The sequence below is a fragment of the Puma concolor genome, chromosome A3, assembly GCF_028749965.1.
Source record: "Puma concolor isolate L17-30 chromosome A3, mPumCon1.1.hap2, whole genome shotgun sequence".
Lineage (NCBI taxonomy): Eukaryota > Metazoa > Chordata > Mammalia > Carnivora > Felidae > Puma > Puma concolor.
This window is the reverse complement of record NC_141669.1, coordinates 72,861,993-72,882,317: the sequence shown is the minus strand read 5'-3', so window position 1 is coordinate 72,882,317 and position 20,325 is coordinate 72,861,993. Positions and strand designations below refer to the sequence as shown.

General features: G+C 38.8%; 1 protein-coding gene across 1 annotated transcript in view; it reads right to left on the bottom strand.

The window, feature by feature from the left end:
• FSHR (follicle stimulating hormone receptor) overlaps positions 1–20,005 on the bottom strand; it is a 198,193-nt gene extending 178,188 nt beyond the window's left edge. Inside the window, 1 exon segment of the mRNA XM_086701137.1 lies at positions 19,769–20,005. Coding sequence (XP_086557263.1) covers positions 19,769–19,920 — 152 coding nt within the window. The 5' untranslated portion in view covers positions 19,921–20,005.
• Positions 20,006–20,325: the final 320 nt, after the last annotated feature.

The following is a 20,325-nucleotide window of genomic DNA, read 5'->3' as shown; positions in this document are numbered from 1 at the left end:
AATAAAATTTATTCAGGCTGAAGCAAGTGGCCCCAGATGGCAATTCAAATCCACATAGACAAGTAAAGCATTAATAAAGGTAATTATATAATTATAAAAAATTCCATAATGCACATTTTTTTTCTTTTGTGCTTTTAACTGACAAGGAATAGAGCTATAGGTGTAACATTGTCTTTCTCAATCTTGCTCTCACTCTGGAATTAATCTAGCATAAACCCAAAGCTGATTCTGATAAGAAATATAGTAAACCTTACAGCAATTGTTAAAGCAGTTGCTCAAAACATAGTGAAAGAAATCGTTAAAAAAATTAGAAAAGCTATGTTAGAAAAATCTACTTAATGTGCAAGACAGTTGTTAAAGATGAATAGAAGAACAAAAGAGACATGAGACATAGAAAACAAAAAATCAAATGGCAGATGTAAATCCAACTACATCAGTAATAATATTAAATGTGAATGAATTAAACAATCCAATTTTAAGACAGATTGTCAAATTGGATTAAAAAAACCTGACCTAACGATACTTTCTAAAGGATACACAGTACATTCAAGAAAAAAAATAGATTGAAAATAAAAAGATTTAAAAAGATATGCAAAAAGCAGCCACAGAAAAGCTGGAGTGGCTCTACTAATATCAGATAAGAGACTCTAAAACAAGCAAACAAAAAATGTTAGTAGAGATAAAGATGGATATTTTATGAAGATAACAGTGTCAATCACAGGAAGATGTAACAATTATAAATATATATGTACTGAATAACACACCAAAATATCTGAAGTGAAAACTGAGAAATTAAGAGAGAAATAGAAGATTCAATAGTAATAGTTGAAAACTTCAATACTCTAATTTAAATAATGGTTAGAAAAACTAGATGGATGAACACGCACTTAGGACACTTAAACAGCATTATTAACCAATTCCATCTAACAGGCATGTATAGAACACTCAACGACAACAGGTGCAGATTCTTCTCCAGTGCACATAGAACGTTCTCCAGAATAGATCATACACAAGGCCATAAAAAAAACTTCAATAAATTTGATAGGTTAGAAATTAAGTTATCCAACTACAGTGGAATGAAATTTGAAATCAATGGCAGGAAAAAAACTGGGAACTCAAAAATATACCAAAATTAAACGATGTAGTACTAAATAAGCAATATATCATAAATAAAAACAGAACAAAAAAGTGAGAGATGAATGAAAATCAAGACATAGCATACTGAAACTTGTGGGATACAGCTAAGACAATGCTTATGTGGAAATTTATAGCTGTGAATGCCTATATTAAAAAAGATGTTAAATCAATAATCTTCCATCTTAAAACACTGGAAAAAGAAGAGCAACCTAAACCTAAAGCGAACAGAGCAAGAAAACAATAAGGAGTACAGCAGAAATTAATGGAATAGAGAATAGAAAACAAAACAAAACAAAACCTAAAGCTGATTTTTTGAAAAGATTTTTTTTTTAATGGGCAAAGTTTAGTTAGAATGACCAAGAAGAAAACAGACTCAAATTATTATAATAAAAAGTGAAGGAAGGGACATAATCACTGACTTTATAAAAACAATAAGGAATGCTGTGAATAAGTGTGCATCAACCAATTGGATAATTTAGAATGATTGGGCTCAGCGTCCTCCTACACCGCCATAAAATTTGTTAGAAAGCTGCAACTATGCAAAGTGACTCAACAGGAAATATAAAATCCAAACAGAACTATATCAAATAAAGAGATTGAGTTAGTAATTAAAAAAAAAAATTACCCCCCCCAAAATATTCCACACCCAGATGGCTTCACCACTGAGTTCTACCAAACACTTATGGAAAGAGTAATACCAATTATTCACAAAATCTATTAAAAAATTTGAAGAGAACAGTTCCCAACTCACTCTGAGTCACGTATTACCTTCATATCAACACCAGATGGACATCACAAGAGAACTACAGACCAATGTCTTTTATGAATATGAATGCAATAATCCTCAACAACATAGTAGCAAACCAAACCCATGTAAAAAGAATTATATACCATGATTCAATAGGGTTTATCTCAAGGATACACAGTTGATTTAACATCCCCAAATTGATTAAACTACATCATATCGATAGGATAAGAAAAAAATATAAGAAAAAATGTATAATACTTCAACTGATACATAAAAAGCCTTTGATAAAATCCAACATCCTTTTTTTGATTAAAAAAATACTCAACAAACTAGGAATAGAAGGGAACCTCCTCAACATGATAGAGGGCATTTATGAAACTACAGTTAACATCATACTTAATGGTAAAAGGTAGATGCATTTCCCTTAGATCAGGAGCAAGACAAGGATGTATACTCTTGCTACCTCTACTTAACATTGTACTGAAGATTCTAGGTGGGGCAAGTGGGCAATAAAAAAGTAAGAAAGACATACAGATGAAAGGAAGGAGTAAAAAATATTTCCATTCACAGATGCATGTTTTTGTATATAGAGAATTCTACTGAATTAACTAGTCTTTTAGAAATAACTAAAGAGTTCAGCAAAGTTACAGGTTACAAGATCAATACACAAATACCAGTTGTATTTTTATATACTCATAATGAATAAACTGAAAATAAAATTAAAACACTGATTCATTGAAGTATCAAAAGGAATAAAAACCAGTAAATTTAATAAAAGAAGTAAAAAAAATGTATAACTTGAAAATTATAAAACATCATTGAAAGAAATTATAGAAGATCAAAATAAATGGAAAATCATGTTTATGAATTGGAAGACTTCACAGTGTTAAGATGGTAACACTCCTCAAACTGAGCTACAGATTCAGTGCATTCCCTTATCAGAATCTCAGCTGGGATTGCTTTGTAGAAATTGACATGTTGATTCTAAAAATGATATGGAAGTGCAAATCAAACAATCCTGATAGAGAACAAAGTTGGGGGTGCCTGGGTGGCTCAGTTGGTTGGGTGTCCAACTTCAGCCAGGTCATGATCTCACCGTCCTTGGGTTTGAGCCCCACATCGGGCTCTGTGCTGACAGCTCAGAGCCTGGACCATGCTTCGGATTCTGTGTCTCCCTCTCTCTCTGCCCCTCCCCCACTCAAGCTCTGTCTCTGTCTCTCTCAAAAATAAATAAATAATAAAAAAATTAAAAAAAAAGAACAAAGTTGGAGGACTCATACTCCCTGATATCAAAACTCACTAGAAAGCAATACTAAGCAAGACAGTATGGTACTTACACAAAGATATACATATTGATCAGTAGAACAGAATTGAGAGTCTGGAAATAAATCTGTATATCTCTATGGTCAGCAAATTGTCAACAAAGTTGCCAAGATTATTCAATAGAGAGAGAGTAATGTTTTCAACAAATTGTGCTGAGACAACAGGATATCTAGTTGCAAAAGAATGAAGTTGGACACTCACCTAATATCATATACAAAAATTAATTCCAAATGGATCAAAGGCCTGAACATAAGAGCTAGCACTGTAAAACTCTCAGAAGGAAACATATGAATAAATCTTTATGACATTGAATTTGGTAAGTTATTTTTGGATATGAAACCATAAAAGCACAAATAACAAAATTAAAAAAATATACTGGATTTTACAAAAATTGAAAAAAACATTTGTAGTTTAAAGGATGCCATCAATGAAGTGAAAGGACAATTCATGGAATGGTGCAAATTATACATCTGATTGGGGGCTTGGTTCTGGAATGTACAGGAACATACTAGCAACTCAATAATAAGACAACCCAGTTCAAAATGAGCAAAGAATCTAAATAGATATTCAATAAAGAAATGAAAATGACCAACAAGCATATAAAAAGATGTTCAGTGTCACTGCTCATAACAGAAATACAAATCAAAACCACAATGAGATACCACTTCATACTCATTAGGATGGCTAGAATCAAGAAGGTAGATAACAGCAAGGGTTGGTAAGGGTGTAGAGAAATAGGCACCTCACACACTGTTCAAGGGAATATGAAATGGCTCAACCACCTTGGAAACCAGTTTAGTGGTTCCCCAAAGTATTAAACATCAAGTTACCATAGGACTCAACTACTCCACTTGAAGGTGCACACCAAGAACAATGAAAACACATGTCCACACAAAAACTTGTACCCAAATGTTTAAAGTAGTGTTATTTAAAATAGGCAAAAAGTGAGTAACATGTCCCTCAACAAGTGATTGAACAAATGTGGTATCTCTCTGCAAAGGAATTCTTTCAACCCTAAGAAGAATGGAGTATGATAACTGTCAGAATTTGAATGAACCATGAAAATATTAAGCTAAGAGGCTAGTCACAAAGACCTCATATAATTCCATTCATATTAAAGTCCATAATAGAGAAATTTAGAGACAGTAAGTAGATTAGTACTGCTGAGGTCTGGGTGTAAGAAGGTAGTTAGGGTAGTAATAGCTGAAGGAAAAGGGATTTTCTTTGAGGTGATAAAAAATGTTTGGAAATTGACTATGGTGATGGTTGCAAATATCTGCAAATACACTAAAAACCACTGAAATGTATACTTTTTTTTTAATTTTTTTTAACGTTTTATTTATTTTTTTGGGACAGAGAGAGACAGAGCATGAACGGGGGAGGGGCAGAGAGAGAGGGAGACACAGAATCAGAAACAGGCTCCAGGCTCTGAGCCATCAGCCCAGAGCCCGACGCGGGGCTCGAACTCACGGACCGCGAGATCGTGACCTGGCTGAAGTCGGAGGCTTAACTGACTGCGCCACCCAGGCGCCCCTGAAATGTATACTTTGAATGACGTGTGAACTTTGTGTGTTATCTTAATAAAGGTGTTTCTCAGAAGCAGGTAAAAGGAAAAGGCAGTAGAGTTCTAACGAATATCTGGAAGGTGTTCCCTTGGGTGAGAGGAGAGGTAGAGGTGGCAGTGGAGGGTTTTCTGTTCTTTATGGGAGGAGAGAGGTATGCTTCATCAGCAAGCCAGACATAGAAACTTGTCAATTGTGGGTTTAAAGTTTTGGCTTTGGAAATAGAGGTTAGAAAATACCTTTAATTACCCACATGACTTTAGGCAAGTCATTTCATCTTGCTGGGCCTCAGTTTTAATTCTTAAACAAAGGGACGGAGAAAGCGTTCATCATTTTATGAGGACCATTTAGGGAGCATCTACAGAGCTCTCCAAGCCTTCAGCAAGCAGTGCATTTCTGCATGGCATTCACTTTTGTTAAGCCTCTACAGCTATAGAAGGTCAGCTACTAAGCCTGCTTAAGGTTGATCATTTCTGAGGGACTGTCCTCACAGGAAATATGTAAGGGACAACAGGGAGAAGAGCCAATCACCTTTTCCACAGGTGCACATATCGCCCAAGAAGCTCTTGAGCATTATTAGACAACTTCTGGTTACTTTGCAATTTATCACTGGAAATGGCCATTGACATTTACCTTTTAGTCCTATTTAGACACGACCCTACTCACTGATCTTCTGTCTGCCTGCGTGCTCCCTGTTCATTAGTTACTGAGTACAAAATCATGGATGGCTGGAAGGGTGGAATGCTGGCCCTCAGAGAGCTTACAGGATTTGAGAGACAAGACAATATGTAAGTTTTGCATTATGGATGGCTCCAGAATTGTACATATTTAAGCTCAATGAAGAGTTTAGATTGTTTGGCTTTAGGAGTTCAGAGCACAGGGAGGTCCTCTTTGTTTTTTTTTTTTCAAGCTTAGTATGAACACTGGGCATTTTAAAATCAGTTTTATCAGTAATCTCAATTTCAATTCTGAAACTGAGAAGCTGAATAGCTTTGGGTTAGTTCTTTTTTTTTTATTTTTTTTTAAATTTTTTTTTCAACGTTTATTTATTTTTGCGACAGAGAGAGACAGAGCATGAACGGGGGAGGGGCAGAGAGAGAGGGAGACACAGAATCAGAAACAGGCTCCAGGCTCTGAGCCATCAGCCCAGAGCCTGACGCGGGGCTCGAACTCCCGGACCGAGAGATCGTGACCTGGCTGAAGTCGGACGTTTAACCGACTGCGCCACCCAGGCGCCCCAAGGGTTAGTTCTTTAATTACATTTTCTTTATTTCCAGAATGAAAACAGTAATAGCTACAGTGCAAGACTGCTGGGTGAGATACTATGAGAAGCAAACAGCATGGTGACAGAGTAGGACTTACTAGATGTTTGTTACATTTGGTCTTTCCTTCTAGTTTTTATTTGCTTGAAGGGACTTTCATTTATTCATTCATGTATGTATTGATCATCTAGTGTGTACCAGGAACTATTCTGTATGCTGGAATCCTTGCCATCATGAAACTTTATTCTAGTTTCTAGTGGATAAATAGGTGAGTAAAAACATTCAAATTGCAGTTACCTTATGAAAGAAAAGAGTCCTATGCGAGAGCAATGGGGATTGCTATTATAGCAGACTGGTCAAAAAAGACCTCTCTAAGGAGGTGGCATTTCAGTATACACTGGAAAGATGAATGACCACTAGAGAGGGGGAAAAAGACATATAGACAAAGAAATGGAAGTTAAAAAAAACTTTGAGTGGGAAAGAGGTTGGTGTATTGGAAGAGCAGAAGGGGCCTAGGGCAGCTAAGGTTAGTGGTGATGGGCAGGTGATAGATGATGTACACTATGCCTCTGGAACGGCAGGTAGAGATCAGATCATAGAGTGCCTTATGGCCATGGAAAAGCATAGAAGCTCCAAGGGGGAAGGATTTTTTTCTGTTTTACTCAATATTGGTGCTCTAGCACCTAGAACGGTGCCGGTCATAGAAGGTAATCATGAAACATGGGTTGTTAAATTTTATTCTGTGTGCAATTCTAAGTGACTATGTATCATACTCTTTAAAACTTTATCGAGCTGCTGTGTGAGGGCTGGATTGTCACTTTGAGTGGAACCAGGGGATGGAAGTGGTGGGGACTATTGCAATAACCCAGGTGAGAGACAATGGTGGTTTGAGCTAGAGTGATAGTAGGGAAGATAAGGAGGAGAGTAGACATTTGTGCCTGGGTGAGAGACAATCATGGTTTGAACTAGAATGATAGTAAGGAAGATAAGGAGAAGTGGAGACCTTTGTGCTATTTTTTAGGGGTCAGATCTCTGGCACTTGGTGATGGATTGGACTTAGGGTTGGGGGGCTGGTGCTATGTGCATTTATGTAGATGATGAAGCTTGGGAGAGGAGATTCTGAGAGATTTAAGGGAGGGTGATTAAGTATACTATTTTCTACTTGCTCCTTTTGTTTTGTTTTGAAATGCCAGTAAGAAATCCAAGTGGAGAGACCAAGGTTTCAGCTGGATATTACCTGCCTGGTGCTTAAAAAAGAGGTCAGGCACAGCATATATATTTTGAATATAGGTGAGGTGATATTTAAAGCCATGGACTGCATAAGAGCCCTACAGAGAATACAGGTGCATGATACAAGAGTATCCAGGTGGAACCTGGGAAACTAACATTGAAAGACCATGAAGCAGTAAAGAACTCAACACAGACCAAGGTCTGTCGTGAGATGTAGGAGGAAATCCAGTGTGGTAGAAAAGTGATTCAAGCAAGAAGATGGCTAACTGTGTGGTGTTCCTGAGAGGCATGTAAGATGTGGATAGGGGAGTGACCATTGAATCTGGCATCTGAATTGTGTGGCATTCCTCTTATATTGAAATTTTTATTTTTTATTTGAAAAGTACTATAACCACAGTATAAAACATAATGAAAATATAAGTTTATTGGTACCTGTGACAAGAACATTTTCAGTGGTTCCTATGGGAAGAGAACCAAAATGAGTGGGTTGAATAATGAGTGGGTTGAATAATAATTGATGAGAAGAGATGGTGTAGTAAACATGTGACTATTTATTTCCTCTAAAAGCTCCACTGAGAAGACAGCATTGTTTTTTTTTTTTTTTTTTTTTAAAGGCATAAAGCCACAAAGCCTCCTAGGAGCTGGTTAGAAATGAAGACTTTCAGGCCCCACTCCAGACTTATTGAACTAGAATCTGAATTTTCCCAATATATTCTGATTTGCCTACACATTAGTTTAAGAAGTACTGACTTGGCAGTACTTACACTGCACAATCCCTAAAACACTCAGGAATTGGAGGCATTGATGTTCCTGAAAATGGGCATGAAGAACAAACAGGGTCAGGTGGCTAACGTACAGGGATTGGTAGAAAAATGAAGAGGCAGGCATGCTTCCGCCTTGGAGCATTCAGGCAAGTGCCTCTCCCCACTTGAGCAAAACAGCAAAGGTTTATTCTTTAAAGAGAGTAGAGTAGATAGTTTCTGGACTGGAGAATGCCAAGGAGTACTTAGGATGCTAAATGCTAAGACCCTAGCCCTTTTCCTCAGCTACCAGAATGCTGACATGGGGCTTCACCATCTGGGTAGGAGCTTGGGAAAATCTTATCCAGGGAATTTGACCAACTCAAGAGGCAAGATTTAGATACTGGCTCAGAGATTTCCTAACTCTAATGCCCAGGGGTCGGTCTGTCTGTCTGTCTGTCTGTCTCCCTTCCTTCCTTCCTTCCTTCCTTCCTTCCTTCCTTCCTTCCTTCCTTCCTTCCTTCCTTCCTTCCTTCCTTCCTTCCTTCCCTGCTTCCCTCTCATTCTTTCCTTCTTTCCTTCCAACTTCTGTTGCTGTTTTGCTCTCCCTCTGGCATCTTAGTGGAGAGCTCTGCTTCCAGAGCTACTTTGTAATTTTCTCCAGAGCTAGTTTGTAATTTTCTCCAGAGCTACTTTATAATTTTCCTATCTGGCTATCATAACTGTTGTTCTTTTTTTTCTCTTGTCTCTAGTATTTGTTTGGGGGAATAAGATGCCATTCCAAGACTGTATGTTCTTATTGAAGGAGCCCAACAGATTTTTACAATCAGGGTCCTGATAAGCAATTCTGCTACTGTACATAGAAATTCAGATGACCTCTTTTCTGTTCACCATATTCTCATATTTGCTTTCACTGCCTTTTCAGCTTGTTTTCTAAATTAAAAGAGTGTTTCTTGTTGCATTTTCCACTGTCTTTCTCCCACCCCCAATATATTTACTTACAGAAATTCTACACAGCTTGTTGTGTACAAAACAAACCCCAATTAAATGAAGGTTTCTTCCCTTCCTGCCCTGATCAGAGGTTAGCTTTGGTGGGGGTATAGCAGTGGCAAGGGTTTGGGAGGACTCTTGATACTTGCTCAGACATTATTTGGTGATGGAGTGATCACTCTTTTTTGTTCAATTTGTTTTTCTATTCTAAAGCTAACAAAACCATGCAGAAACAGTTTGAAATTTACACAAAAAGAAAACTGATTATACATTCAAGAGCATTTAAGGACTCCCTATTAGTGTCCTCCTTTTGCCAAAGTTGAAAATTTTAAGTTGTGTCATTTCAGAAGAGACATCTGTGTTTTGTTGAGACTAACTCTGTGTGATTACCAAATTTCATAGATGACACTTAGCTTCTCTAGGGGAAAGCTGGCATACACAGTGCATTAATACATATGTTCCTTTAACGTATTATCTCCTGGTATCCATATAATAGTATTCATGAACACAGCAGCTTTGGGGAAAATTATAAAGTTGGCAAAGAAAACAGTGCAGATGAAGCTTAACCTTTTGGTGCTGTTTTCCACCTTCTGTATCATTCTCTTTATCTCAACTCAAAGAACCCAGTCCCTTGTATTTGCACAATTTAAAAACTTCTAGTCAAATTTAAATATTTGGACATTTTTCTGTTAAACCTTACCATAAGTATGCAGGTGTTCATTTGTCATTCTCTTTTATTTGAGGTCCATATTCTCCTTTCAAAATAAAGCAAGGATTTTTCTGACCTTTTAAAGACTATACTGTTCTGAAAGTGGCCTTGCATAATTCCTGAAATCAAGCCTAGGTGGTCAAAAGGGCAAGTCTCTATGGGACAGGCAGATGCCCATCTTTTCATCAACTGTCTTCTGACAGCAAACAGGTAGACATCTTCTCATTGGCTTTTACTGGGCGTACATTTCTTCCAGTTCCCAGAATTTAGAATTTCAGATTGCAACTTGCAGTTAATTTTCAAATGAGCGGATTTAACAATGAGTATGCTGGATTCTCAGGGGGGATTTTGATCTCTGTGAACAGGGTGAGGAAAAACATCATTGTCATTATTTCTTTGATGTTCTTCTCTTTGAGCAACTCCACAAGTACAGGCAAATTGTGCCTCTCCTGTTGGTTCCATTTGTCTAAGAGCCTAGTACAGTGCCTTGCACAAACATAACCAAATATTTGCTGTTGAAAGAAAACTTCATGAAAAATGAGCATCTTTACTTTGGTCTCAGAACCGAACCATATTGAAATAGGCAAATATACTTCAGGTTGGAGAAGGTAATAGTATTTGGGTAGGGGAATAGAAGACCTATCTGGAAATAGAAAGTAGTGCATGAAGCAAAGAGTTGAAAGGGTGGAAGATGAGAAAGAGGACAGAGAGCTAATCTGAGGCCAAAATATGGAAGACCTTAATGTCAAACTTGGGACTTTTTTCCTGAATCTGACTATTGGAACCCACAGGGGAATTAAACCAGAGCAAGGGCTCAGAGCAGGAAGCTGGGAAGGTAGAAGGCTGAAGGCACTGGTATCAATTCAGAAGCGGTTACTGTGAGATGATGAAGAATGCACATGTAGAGGCAACCCTGTCTTCTAGGCATGTGATCCATTGTCTGAACCAAAATTTAGTAGACTTTATTAGAAGGAACAGAATATTTTAAGTTGGGGCCACTTTTGAAAAATCTAGTGCTCCAGGCTATGGCCCTTCCATATGAGGGACCTTTCTTTTTCATGCCCTTCTTATTCCAGGAGGATTGTGGATGAAATGTTCCATGACCTCCCATCAGCCCTCATTTATTTAGTTGTAGCCATTGATGGAAATGGGATCTCCCACAAATCTGTTTAAAACCCCTTGCCAAGCTGAAAGTAATGAGACAGAGGTGTCTGTGTGGAGGTTTTCTGTGCTTCATGTCAAAACAACAGAACAGTCTACTGAGCCTAACAGAACCCAACCCCCCAGAATCCCACAATCGAAATTGCATGAGTTGAGGAATCACACACCTGCTGGATTCTGAGACTGAAAAAAAGCTTTTTTGCTTTGGGAAGTTTGGTGCCTGAAGATGTTTGTAAAATCAAAGCATTTTAGAATTGAATGAGGGGTGCCTGGGTAGCTCAGTCAGTTAAGCATCCAACTCTTGGTTTCAGCTCTAGTCATGATCTCATGGTTTGTGTGTTTGAGCCCCACTTTGGGCTCTGCACTGCCAGTGTGGGACCTGCTTGGGGTTCTCCCCCTCTCCCCCTCTCCCTGCCCTCCTCTTGTACCCGTCTCCCTCTCTTTCTCTTCCCCCCCCTCCCTCTCTGCCTCCCCTGCTAGCTTGCTCCCTCCCTCTCTCTCAAAATAAACTTAAAAAAAAAAAAAAAAAGAATTGAATGAAACTTTAGCATCATTTTATTTCAGGTTTCACCAATCTACTGATGAGTTTTCTCTCTGATATCCTCAATTAATTAATCTCTCTGTTTCACTGAAACTTAGCTGAGCTTTTTGGGTTTCTACTTTTTAAAGGTTTTCATCAAGCTTGCCAATTGGGAGATGTAAAAATTGGCTCATGCTGTTTATTTTCCATTATTTCTGACACTGGATTCTGTGATAGCTCTGTGTTAGCTGTTGCTGAAATGGTCTGGGATAAGGGATGAAAGAGAGGACTCAAGCCACTCCTAAGACTAAAAATACCTGAGTTCAAGGCTATGGCAAAGCTTTGGTTACTTTATACTGGTTTTTTTTTTTTTTTTTGTCCGTCACTTGAAGATTTTCAGATCCGCTAGCATATTCCATATGAGAGAATGAGGTAATGGCATGTTCAGGTCAGAGACACACAACATGTTCTGAGATACTTCACAGGGAGGTCAGATTAAGAACAAACATCCAGATCTCATTATAATCAGATCCTAAGCAATTAAAAATAATTACTCTCTTTTCTAGCTGACCTTGTGGGATATATAAGCTACAGTCTAGTCTAAATAAAGCTGAATTGGAGAGTCTAAATCTAACAGCTTAAAAAAAGTGTAGTCCAATCAACCATAGTGACTAGATAACCCAATTAGTGTCTTTGGAGAAGGATAATCACAAGTCAAATGAATTTCCCATTTATTGCCAACATGTCTGGCTTCTGAAGCCCAGCTTCTTTGGTAGAGGACTTGGGTGAGGAAGGACAGGGCTCACCTTTAGGGTAAACAAGGGATTTTATCATCACCAAGCAATTGGAATTCTCTCTCAAACCCCTACTCTTCAATTGCTGATAACGACTCTGTAAATTATAGCTCTTAGCCAATTCTGAGGGTAGAAATCATCTTGTATTTTAAAGGATTCTTTCCCTGCGATAGAATTTCTACTTTTTCCCTTTCAAGATAAGCATTATATAGCTTTTCCTATAGTCATTTTTCTGATTTCTCCATGGGGAATATAAACCTCCCTTAACCTCAGCCCAATTAAATTCCAAATGTTGGACATATACCTACCATTTCTCACTAAAGTAGGTGCTTGATTTTGTTCCAAGAGAAAGGATTATGTATGCATTAGCAAGAAAACTGTGCTGTTTGTTTCTTTCAAAGAAATATCTAAACAAGACAGTAAGAGTCTCCAGATATGGACACTTGGGGCAATTTGCACAGTGGGGTGTTTGATTTTGATATCCAGACAGAACTACAGTAATCAAAGCACATCTGGGGAACACAGAAACCCTCATGTTCAGGTTTTGGAATCTGACCTTAATTGGAAAATATTATATTTCTTTGAACATTACTGCATGGCTTGATGTGATTTTGTTTAGGCAATTTCATTTATCTTTTTAATATTCTCATTAGGTATAGAGAGGCAGGTAGTATTATTTACGTCAGGAGAACTGAGTGACGTGCCTAGAATACAGGATGTTCAACCTTTGGAAGATTTTGCTTCTGATCTTTGTATCCTTCTGAATAAATTAATTCTAGAATGACATATAGGCATTTTCTTAAAACAAACACATAAAGAAAGCAAGGAAAATAAGAAAACTATCAAATCCTATAGTACTGCACCACAGGGAGAACAATAATCATCTTTTATAAGAATCTTTTCCTTAGTATTGAAGAGCGGAGTGAATAAACAGATGTAATTCCCCCTGATTTATTATATCATTTGTTCTACATGTAATTGAAGGCCCAGAACATACATTGCATTGAACCAGGCACAACAAAGAATACAAAAGAAATTTTCACTGCAGTTGAGGAAATACAACACACATGAACAAATAAGAGCAAAGTAAGATTAAGTGTGAATCGAACAGTACTAGCATCCAGACTAAATAAAGATGAACTGGTCAGGGAAGACTTCATCAAGAAGGCAACCTTTGAGCAAGATCACGATATGTAGGTCAGACTTCAAGAGGCAAGAAAGAAGAAACTGAGGATAGTATAAATAGGCATAAGGTGAAGACACAGGGAGGCAAAAGTACACACACTGAATTAAAGAGCCAGTCTTCATCAGCCTTGCAGAGTAGCTGCCTCCTGTTGGACAGTAGTGAGAGGCAGTCAGAAAAACAAGCCATGGAGTAATTTTGAGCTGGGGATTCATAACATGGTGGCAATGGTATTTTATGCAGAAAAATTCAGTGGCGGTGTGTAGGCTAATTTGGAGAAGAGGGAGAGGTTGGTTGAAAGGAGATAAAGTAGAACATGATTATACAATCCAGGCTTTGAATGTTCAGGGCCCAAACAGATGATGGCAATAAAGAAAGAATTACTGGTAGTAGCAACATGAAGGGAGTTTGTAAAACTGATTGAATGTGGGCAACCAAGAAAGTGAACCATCAATACTCAACAAATCCAGAAGTCAGGGGTGGTTTTAGTAGTTTTATAATCCAGTGTTTTATCTTTCCTTTCTTCACTTCAGTGTAAGTAACATCTAGTTTCCACATGGCTATAGTCTTCAAAACCATCTTCTTCGTGAGAACACAGCACATTCCTAAACGGTAGCTTCTCAGACACAAAGTACTAAAAACCCATCCAAAGATTTATCTCCAGCTGATGCTGAATACTGAATTAGGAGTCAGGAGGTCCAAGTTACAGTTAATACTTGACAAGGGGTTCATTCTAGTGGCTGGGGTTGGATAGAACAGCCTTTGGATTAGCTTTTCCTAAAATGTGTTCCGCAGAATATGAATTCCAGAATATGCTTTTCAGAGGGAAAAAAGTACAATTAAACTTGTTCGCAAACATCAAAAGCTGTATTTCCTTCTTAGAGATCACAGAGCCTTATTGGCATAGGAAAAGTCTTCCCTTTTGGCACACGGTACTTAGAACTAAGAAAGTCTAAAGGAGCTCCTAGCTAAACAATAATCTATGATGATGGAGTAAGGAGAGTGATCTAAACCAAAGCAGTGAAACAAGAAGTATAAGGCAAAGGAAGAAAACAAAGCAAAAAAAAAATAATAATAATAATAATTAGATAATTAAAAGTAAGGGATGGCCAATTGAGACTGCAATGAGATACAGGAACTTAATGTGAACAGAGGGGTCAAAAAAGGCAGCCTATAATAAAATCTCAATACAGATCTCTCTACGTCAACAGTGACCGCCAGTGGGCCCTTTTCTCCTCTTAGTATTGTGGTCATCTGACCCTGCTGAAGAGAAAGATAGCTGTATCTGCACTGTCACTTAGTCAAAATTTCAGATTTTGAATGGGTGTTCACATTCTCCTTGGAAATTGTAACTCCAGGAAGAAAAAAGCAAGATCAAAGTGTCCTTGCTATATTCATTGACTGCCTCCAACTGAAACTGAGTTTCTAGGGTAAGTCAGAAATCAAAATTCCTTTGACTGTGGTCAGAACGAAACCTCCCTGAGTTCTTGCCAAATATTGAAAGCCTAAAAGAACACATTTTCTTACTTAGAAAATAAGTGCACAGAGAGTAAGTCCTTCAGCCACTGGGAGGAGGAGGAGATTATTCTTTTTTTTTCATATGAAATTTATTGTCAAATTGGTTTCCATACAACACCCAGTGTTCATCCCAGATTGTTCTTAAGTAAGTAGGAGTCTTACAGAGTTATAAAGATCTTTCTATCAATTGTGAAAATCATTCTCATACCTATTGATTAATTTGGTCGTCATGAATGCCCTCTGGTGTTTTTTTTTTCCCCTAGTGTTTTACAGACTACAACAGCAACAGCCATCACCACCACCACCTGAGAGGCATTACGCTAGGTGTTTTATATTCATTATCTCATATAGTCCTCACAGCAACTCTTTGAAAAAGGCCCACATTGCAGTTTCCATGACATGGCCAAGAGGCCATGTGATTGAGCAAAAAAAACCGTGTCACAGCCTGTGTTTGAACTCCAGTCTCTCAGATTCTAAAGGCTATACTATACCATCTCTGACTTGTCAAAACAGCAAAAGACCCTCCTATGAATATTACCTGGGGTGCCTGTCTGGATCAATTGGTTAAGCATCATAATCTCATGGTTGTGGGATTGAGCCCCGAGTCGGGCCCCATAGCATGGGGCCTGCTTGGGATTCTCTCTGTCTCTTTCTCTCTGCCCCTCCCTGGCTCATACTCTCTCTCTCTCTCAAAATAAATGTTAAAAAAAAAGAATGTTATCTTAGAATTCCCTCCATTCCTGACCCAGCTTACCTAGTTTAGTACTTTCCTCATGGCACCATGTTGTTTCAAACTGCCTCAACTCTACTTAAGCCAGTAAGATTTAGCCACTTTCAGCTATAGTTTAAATTAGAGGTGGGCAATCTATAGCCTGTGGACCATACTTGGCCTATCTGTTTTTCTGTGGCTCATGAGCAAAGACTATTTTTCATCCTTTACATGATAAAAAAAAAATCAAAAGAAGAATGATACTTTGTGACACGTGACCATTATATGAAATTCAAATTTCAGTGGCAAAAAACAAAGCTTTGTTGGAACACAGCCATGCTTATTCATTTACATTTTGTCTGTGTCAGCTTTCCCACAACTGTGACAGAGTTGAGAAGTTGGAGTAGAGAATTATGGCCCATACAGCCTAAAGTATTTATTATTGACTCTTAACAGAAAAACTGCTAACCTCCAGTCAAAATTCTAAAGGACATCTTTTGTTTGTTTGAAGAGGAACAAACAAAATGAATCAGAGGCTTTTTTTTTTTTTAATTTTTTTTCAACGTTTATTTATTTTTGGGACAGAGAGAGACAGAGCATGAACGGGCGAGGGGCAGAGAGAGAGGGAGACACAGAATCGGAAACAGGCTCCAGGCTCTGAGCCATCAGCCCAGAGCCCGACGCGGGGCTCGAACTCACGGACCGCGAGATCATGACCTGGCTGAAGTCGGTCGCTTAACCAACTGCGCCACCCAGGCGCCCCATAGAGGCTTTTATTTTATACAACAGAGATAAGCTGTGGGAGCACGGGCTCAGGTTTGGATCCCAGCTCTACTATCCAAGAGCCGCAGGACTGAGCCTGTCGAAATTATCAGACTCTAGAGCTCTTTAGTTTGCTTCATCTGAAAAATGGAACAATAATACTAAACTTGCAGTTCTGTGCAATTTTAATGAAGTATTATGTGTAAAGCTTCAGGAAAATAGTATGGGCCCTTTGGTAAATGGAATCTACCTGCCTGTTGGTGATGCTTTCCTATTCCTTTTGTGTTAACATTGACGTGTGCTGATGGTTTGGAATTAGAAATCTCTGGTGATAGCTGGCAGATAGATAGAATGAAAGTGCTGCAAGGTGGATGCATTGCTAGGATAAACTGTACATGGTTAAGATGTAGCACCTGTTCTCCCCTGGGTGAATTTTACAGACAATGAAGCTGTGATGTATTGATGGATTAAACAGTTGCACTCAGTGAAGCCCAGCTATTCCATCCATCTCCACTTGATGTGACCATCATTAAAGACAATATCCAAATGCAGAAGACTGCAAGGTGAACTAGAAATACTTAGTTGAACAAGCTGTTTCATTTTCCCTCTGCCAATGTTCCAGATAAACCCAATCCAATCCTCTTAAAAAGCACAAATAAATAAAAATAATGGTTCTTTCATTATAACTCAGCACCTGAGTAGTTCATGTGGCATTTTATCTGCTCTTCTGTGATGAACAAACTAACCTCCAAAATATTCTCAAATAATTTTTTTATGTCTAGCAACCAAAGCAACATGTATCTTATTTTTCTGTATATACCTTGCCCGGAAGATTGTAAAGCTAAACTCTAAAATGGCCCAATTCATACCCTACTAATGAGTGTGCAGAGAAAAGAATCTTCTCAAGATTAGATATCTGGGAGAACTCTTTCAAAACTCTCAAGCAACTACACTCACTCCTGGGATGGGGGGAATGCCAATAAAGGGCATTCCCCTTCTTAGTTTTATGCAACTTTGTCCTCTAGTATATACACCTAAGGAAGGCGTTGACCAGGGCTACCTTTGGTCAAGAGTTACAAACACTCTTACCTACAGTCTCTTTCTCAGTTGCAAAGTACTCTTGGACAGACAGATTTTAGTCATTTATATCTTAGTATGAATTAATTTAAAAAATCATATGTCTGCTCCTTCCACACTATATACACATACTCCCTGAGGTTTGGGGTTTGGGAATGGATTTTCGTTTCTTTCCTCCCTCCTTCCTTTATTTTCTTTCTTCATGTTTTCTATGCATAATGAAAAAAAATCTGGTAAAGAGATGTAAGAAGTAGATGGCCTAGTGCAGAAGGGAGTTTGATATGGAGGATTATTACTAAAATGAAACCTTGTTAGGGGTTGTATGCTCTAGTAACTGGTTGGCACTGCTCGGCCCACAGGGAAACATTGGAAGAAGTGGAGAGGCAGAAATGGCTATATTTGTGAGGCAACTATGTCTTTTAGTCTTAATAACAACCCAACCAAACTGGTAGTAGTAAAACCACTTCAGAAGTGAGGAATCTGAGGTTCAGAATGGAATAAATAATTGTTCAAAGTTGCTTAGGGGCAAGTGACTTCTTTCAGGAGCTCAGGTGCATTGGCCTTCTCCTGTGTTTATAATGACTAGACTGTGCCTAGGCACATTCTTCCCCATAATCAGGAATAACTGTCTCATCTGAGACAGTGTACCCAAAACACAGAGCTGACGAGTTATTTACTCTGCTGCTGCAGCTGCCTCTGGATAGGAACTGAGGACTTAGGATGTCCAGGGAAAAAGTAGCAAGTGGAACCAAACAAGTGTACTACTAACCACTTGTCCCTGAGTGACAATGTGAAAGTCACTACCATGTTTGAGTGTGGCTGTGGTAATTGTGAACTGAAAAGATGACCATACTCTGCAGTAAAATAAGAGTCTTCCTTACCCTTATGGGACCAAGAGTGAAAGAGGCGTCCAGAATAGCAGCTTCTATTTAAAATACATGGAATAGGGGCGCCTGGGTGGCGCAGTCGGTTAAGCGTCCGACTTCAGCCAGGTCACGATCTCGCGGTCCCTGAGTTCGAGCCCCGCGTCAGGCTCTGGGCTGATGGCTCAGAGCCTGGAGCCTGTTTCCGATTCTGTGTCTCCCTCTCTCTCTGCCCCTCCCCCGTTCATGCTCTGTCTCTCTCTGTCCCAAAAATAAATAAACGTTGAAAAAAAAAATTAAAAAAAAAAAAAAAATAAATAAATAAAATACATGGAATAAGGGGTGCCTGGGTGGCTCAGTCGGTTGAGCGTCCAACTTCAGCTCAGGTCATGATCTCATGATTCATGAGTTCGAGCCCCGCATCGGGCTCTGTGCTGACAGCTCGGAGCCTGGAGCCTGCTTCAGATTCTGTGTCTCTCTCTCTGTCCCTCCTTCGCTCGCACTCTGACTCTCTCCCTCTCTCTCTCAAAAATAAATAAACATTAAAAAAAATTTTTTTTTAAAATAAAATACATGGAATAAAAATACTGAGTGTATCTATATTCTCTGAGCTGTAACTTCCCAGTTCTTTGGGGAAGTAGTAATTAATTGGACAGAATGATGTTTGGGGGAAAGAAGAGTAGACTATGAGTCAAAAGGCCTGTTTTCTAGTATTGGCTATGCTTTGGCTCCTTGTAAGAGATTGCACGAATCTTTTGTCTCTCCAGATCCCAGATTCCTCATTTGCAAAATGAAGAGATAAAGTGAACTGGTCTAAGATCTTGTCCAACTCTGAGAGTCTGTTGACTTCCTATTAAATAGTTTACTAAAATTCTCAAGTTGGGAATCACATTTTCCTAGCTGTTTGAAAGACGATGCTATATTTTTCATGCCCACTCTGCCTCCCCTGTTCTTTCTTCCTTTCTTCACACCCCTTCCCTTCTCCTCTAGTTCCCTGTTTCTCCAGGAAGCAGAACCTCTGTTGAGGAATTATTTGCTGGTGGCTCCAAAGTGACAGTGACTTGTGCCTTCTTGAATTCAGTGTCCTTAGGGAGACATGTTGTGTATTTCACTTAAATCAAAACTGTCTTTCTGCCTCTAATTCCAGGTCTTCAAAGTTTCTAGTTTTTCTTAGTTTTACTTTTCTGGTTACGAAACATAGTTTGGAACCCAAGAGCAAATGTGTTGAAAAGACTCAAACATTTTCCTTCTGCCTTTGAATTGAGCTTTCCATACTTCCTTCCTTGTCTGGCTGAGACAGGCTCTCACTAAGATCCTGGGAGAGCAGAGTTGTTAGGATGGGGGAGTTTGTTTTATTCAAGCCTTTGGTCAGTGCAGAAATAGTTCAGCCCAACCGTTATCAGCCTAAAGTGAAAATAATAATAGCACACAACACGCAAATGCCAGCCCCACCATTGTTCCCGCTGCCTCTGATACTCACAGTTCAACTGCGTTCCTGGGAAGATCGGAGGGAATCTCCGTCACCTTGCTCTCTTGGCAGAGGAAAACCCTGTGCCAGCAGTGACAGATCCGATGATGACATCCTGAGCCTAAGCTCAGGAATGCCAGCAAGGAGACCAGGAGGAAGGTCATACTTATTCACCCATCCACCTGCTTTCTTCCTGCATCTGCAGAGAAAAATCTCCACAAATTTCAGAAGCTCCACACAGCGCTCTTATGAGAAGATATCTGCCAGGGTCACGTGACTGACCAAAGGATTTTTTTTTTTTTTTTTTTTTTTTTTTTTTTTTTTTGGTCACTGTCAGACAAATAGCAAAATTCCTGTGTGCCTGTAGTGATTTCCGGGGCAAGATAAGCTACTCCCTTATTCTTCTCTATTGGATTTCTTCCACCCTAAGGCAAGGAAGAGAGTAAATAGAACCTTGATGCATGTCTGGAGTAGTTTACATTTATTAAACTGTAGAAGTGTCCCTGCTGATCACCATTCTCTTCTCAAGAGAGTGACATGATTGACTTTCTCCAAAAACAGACACAACA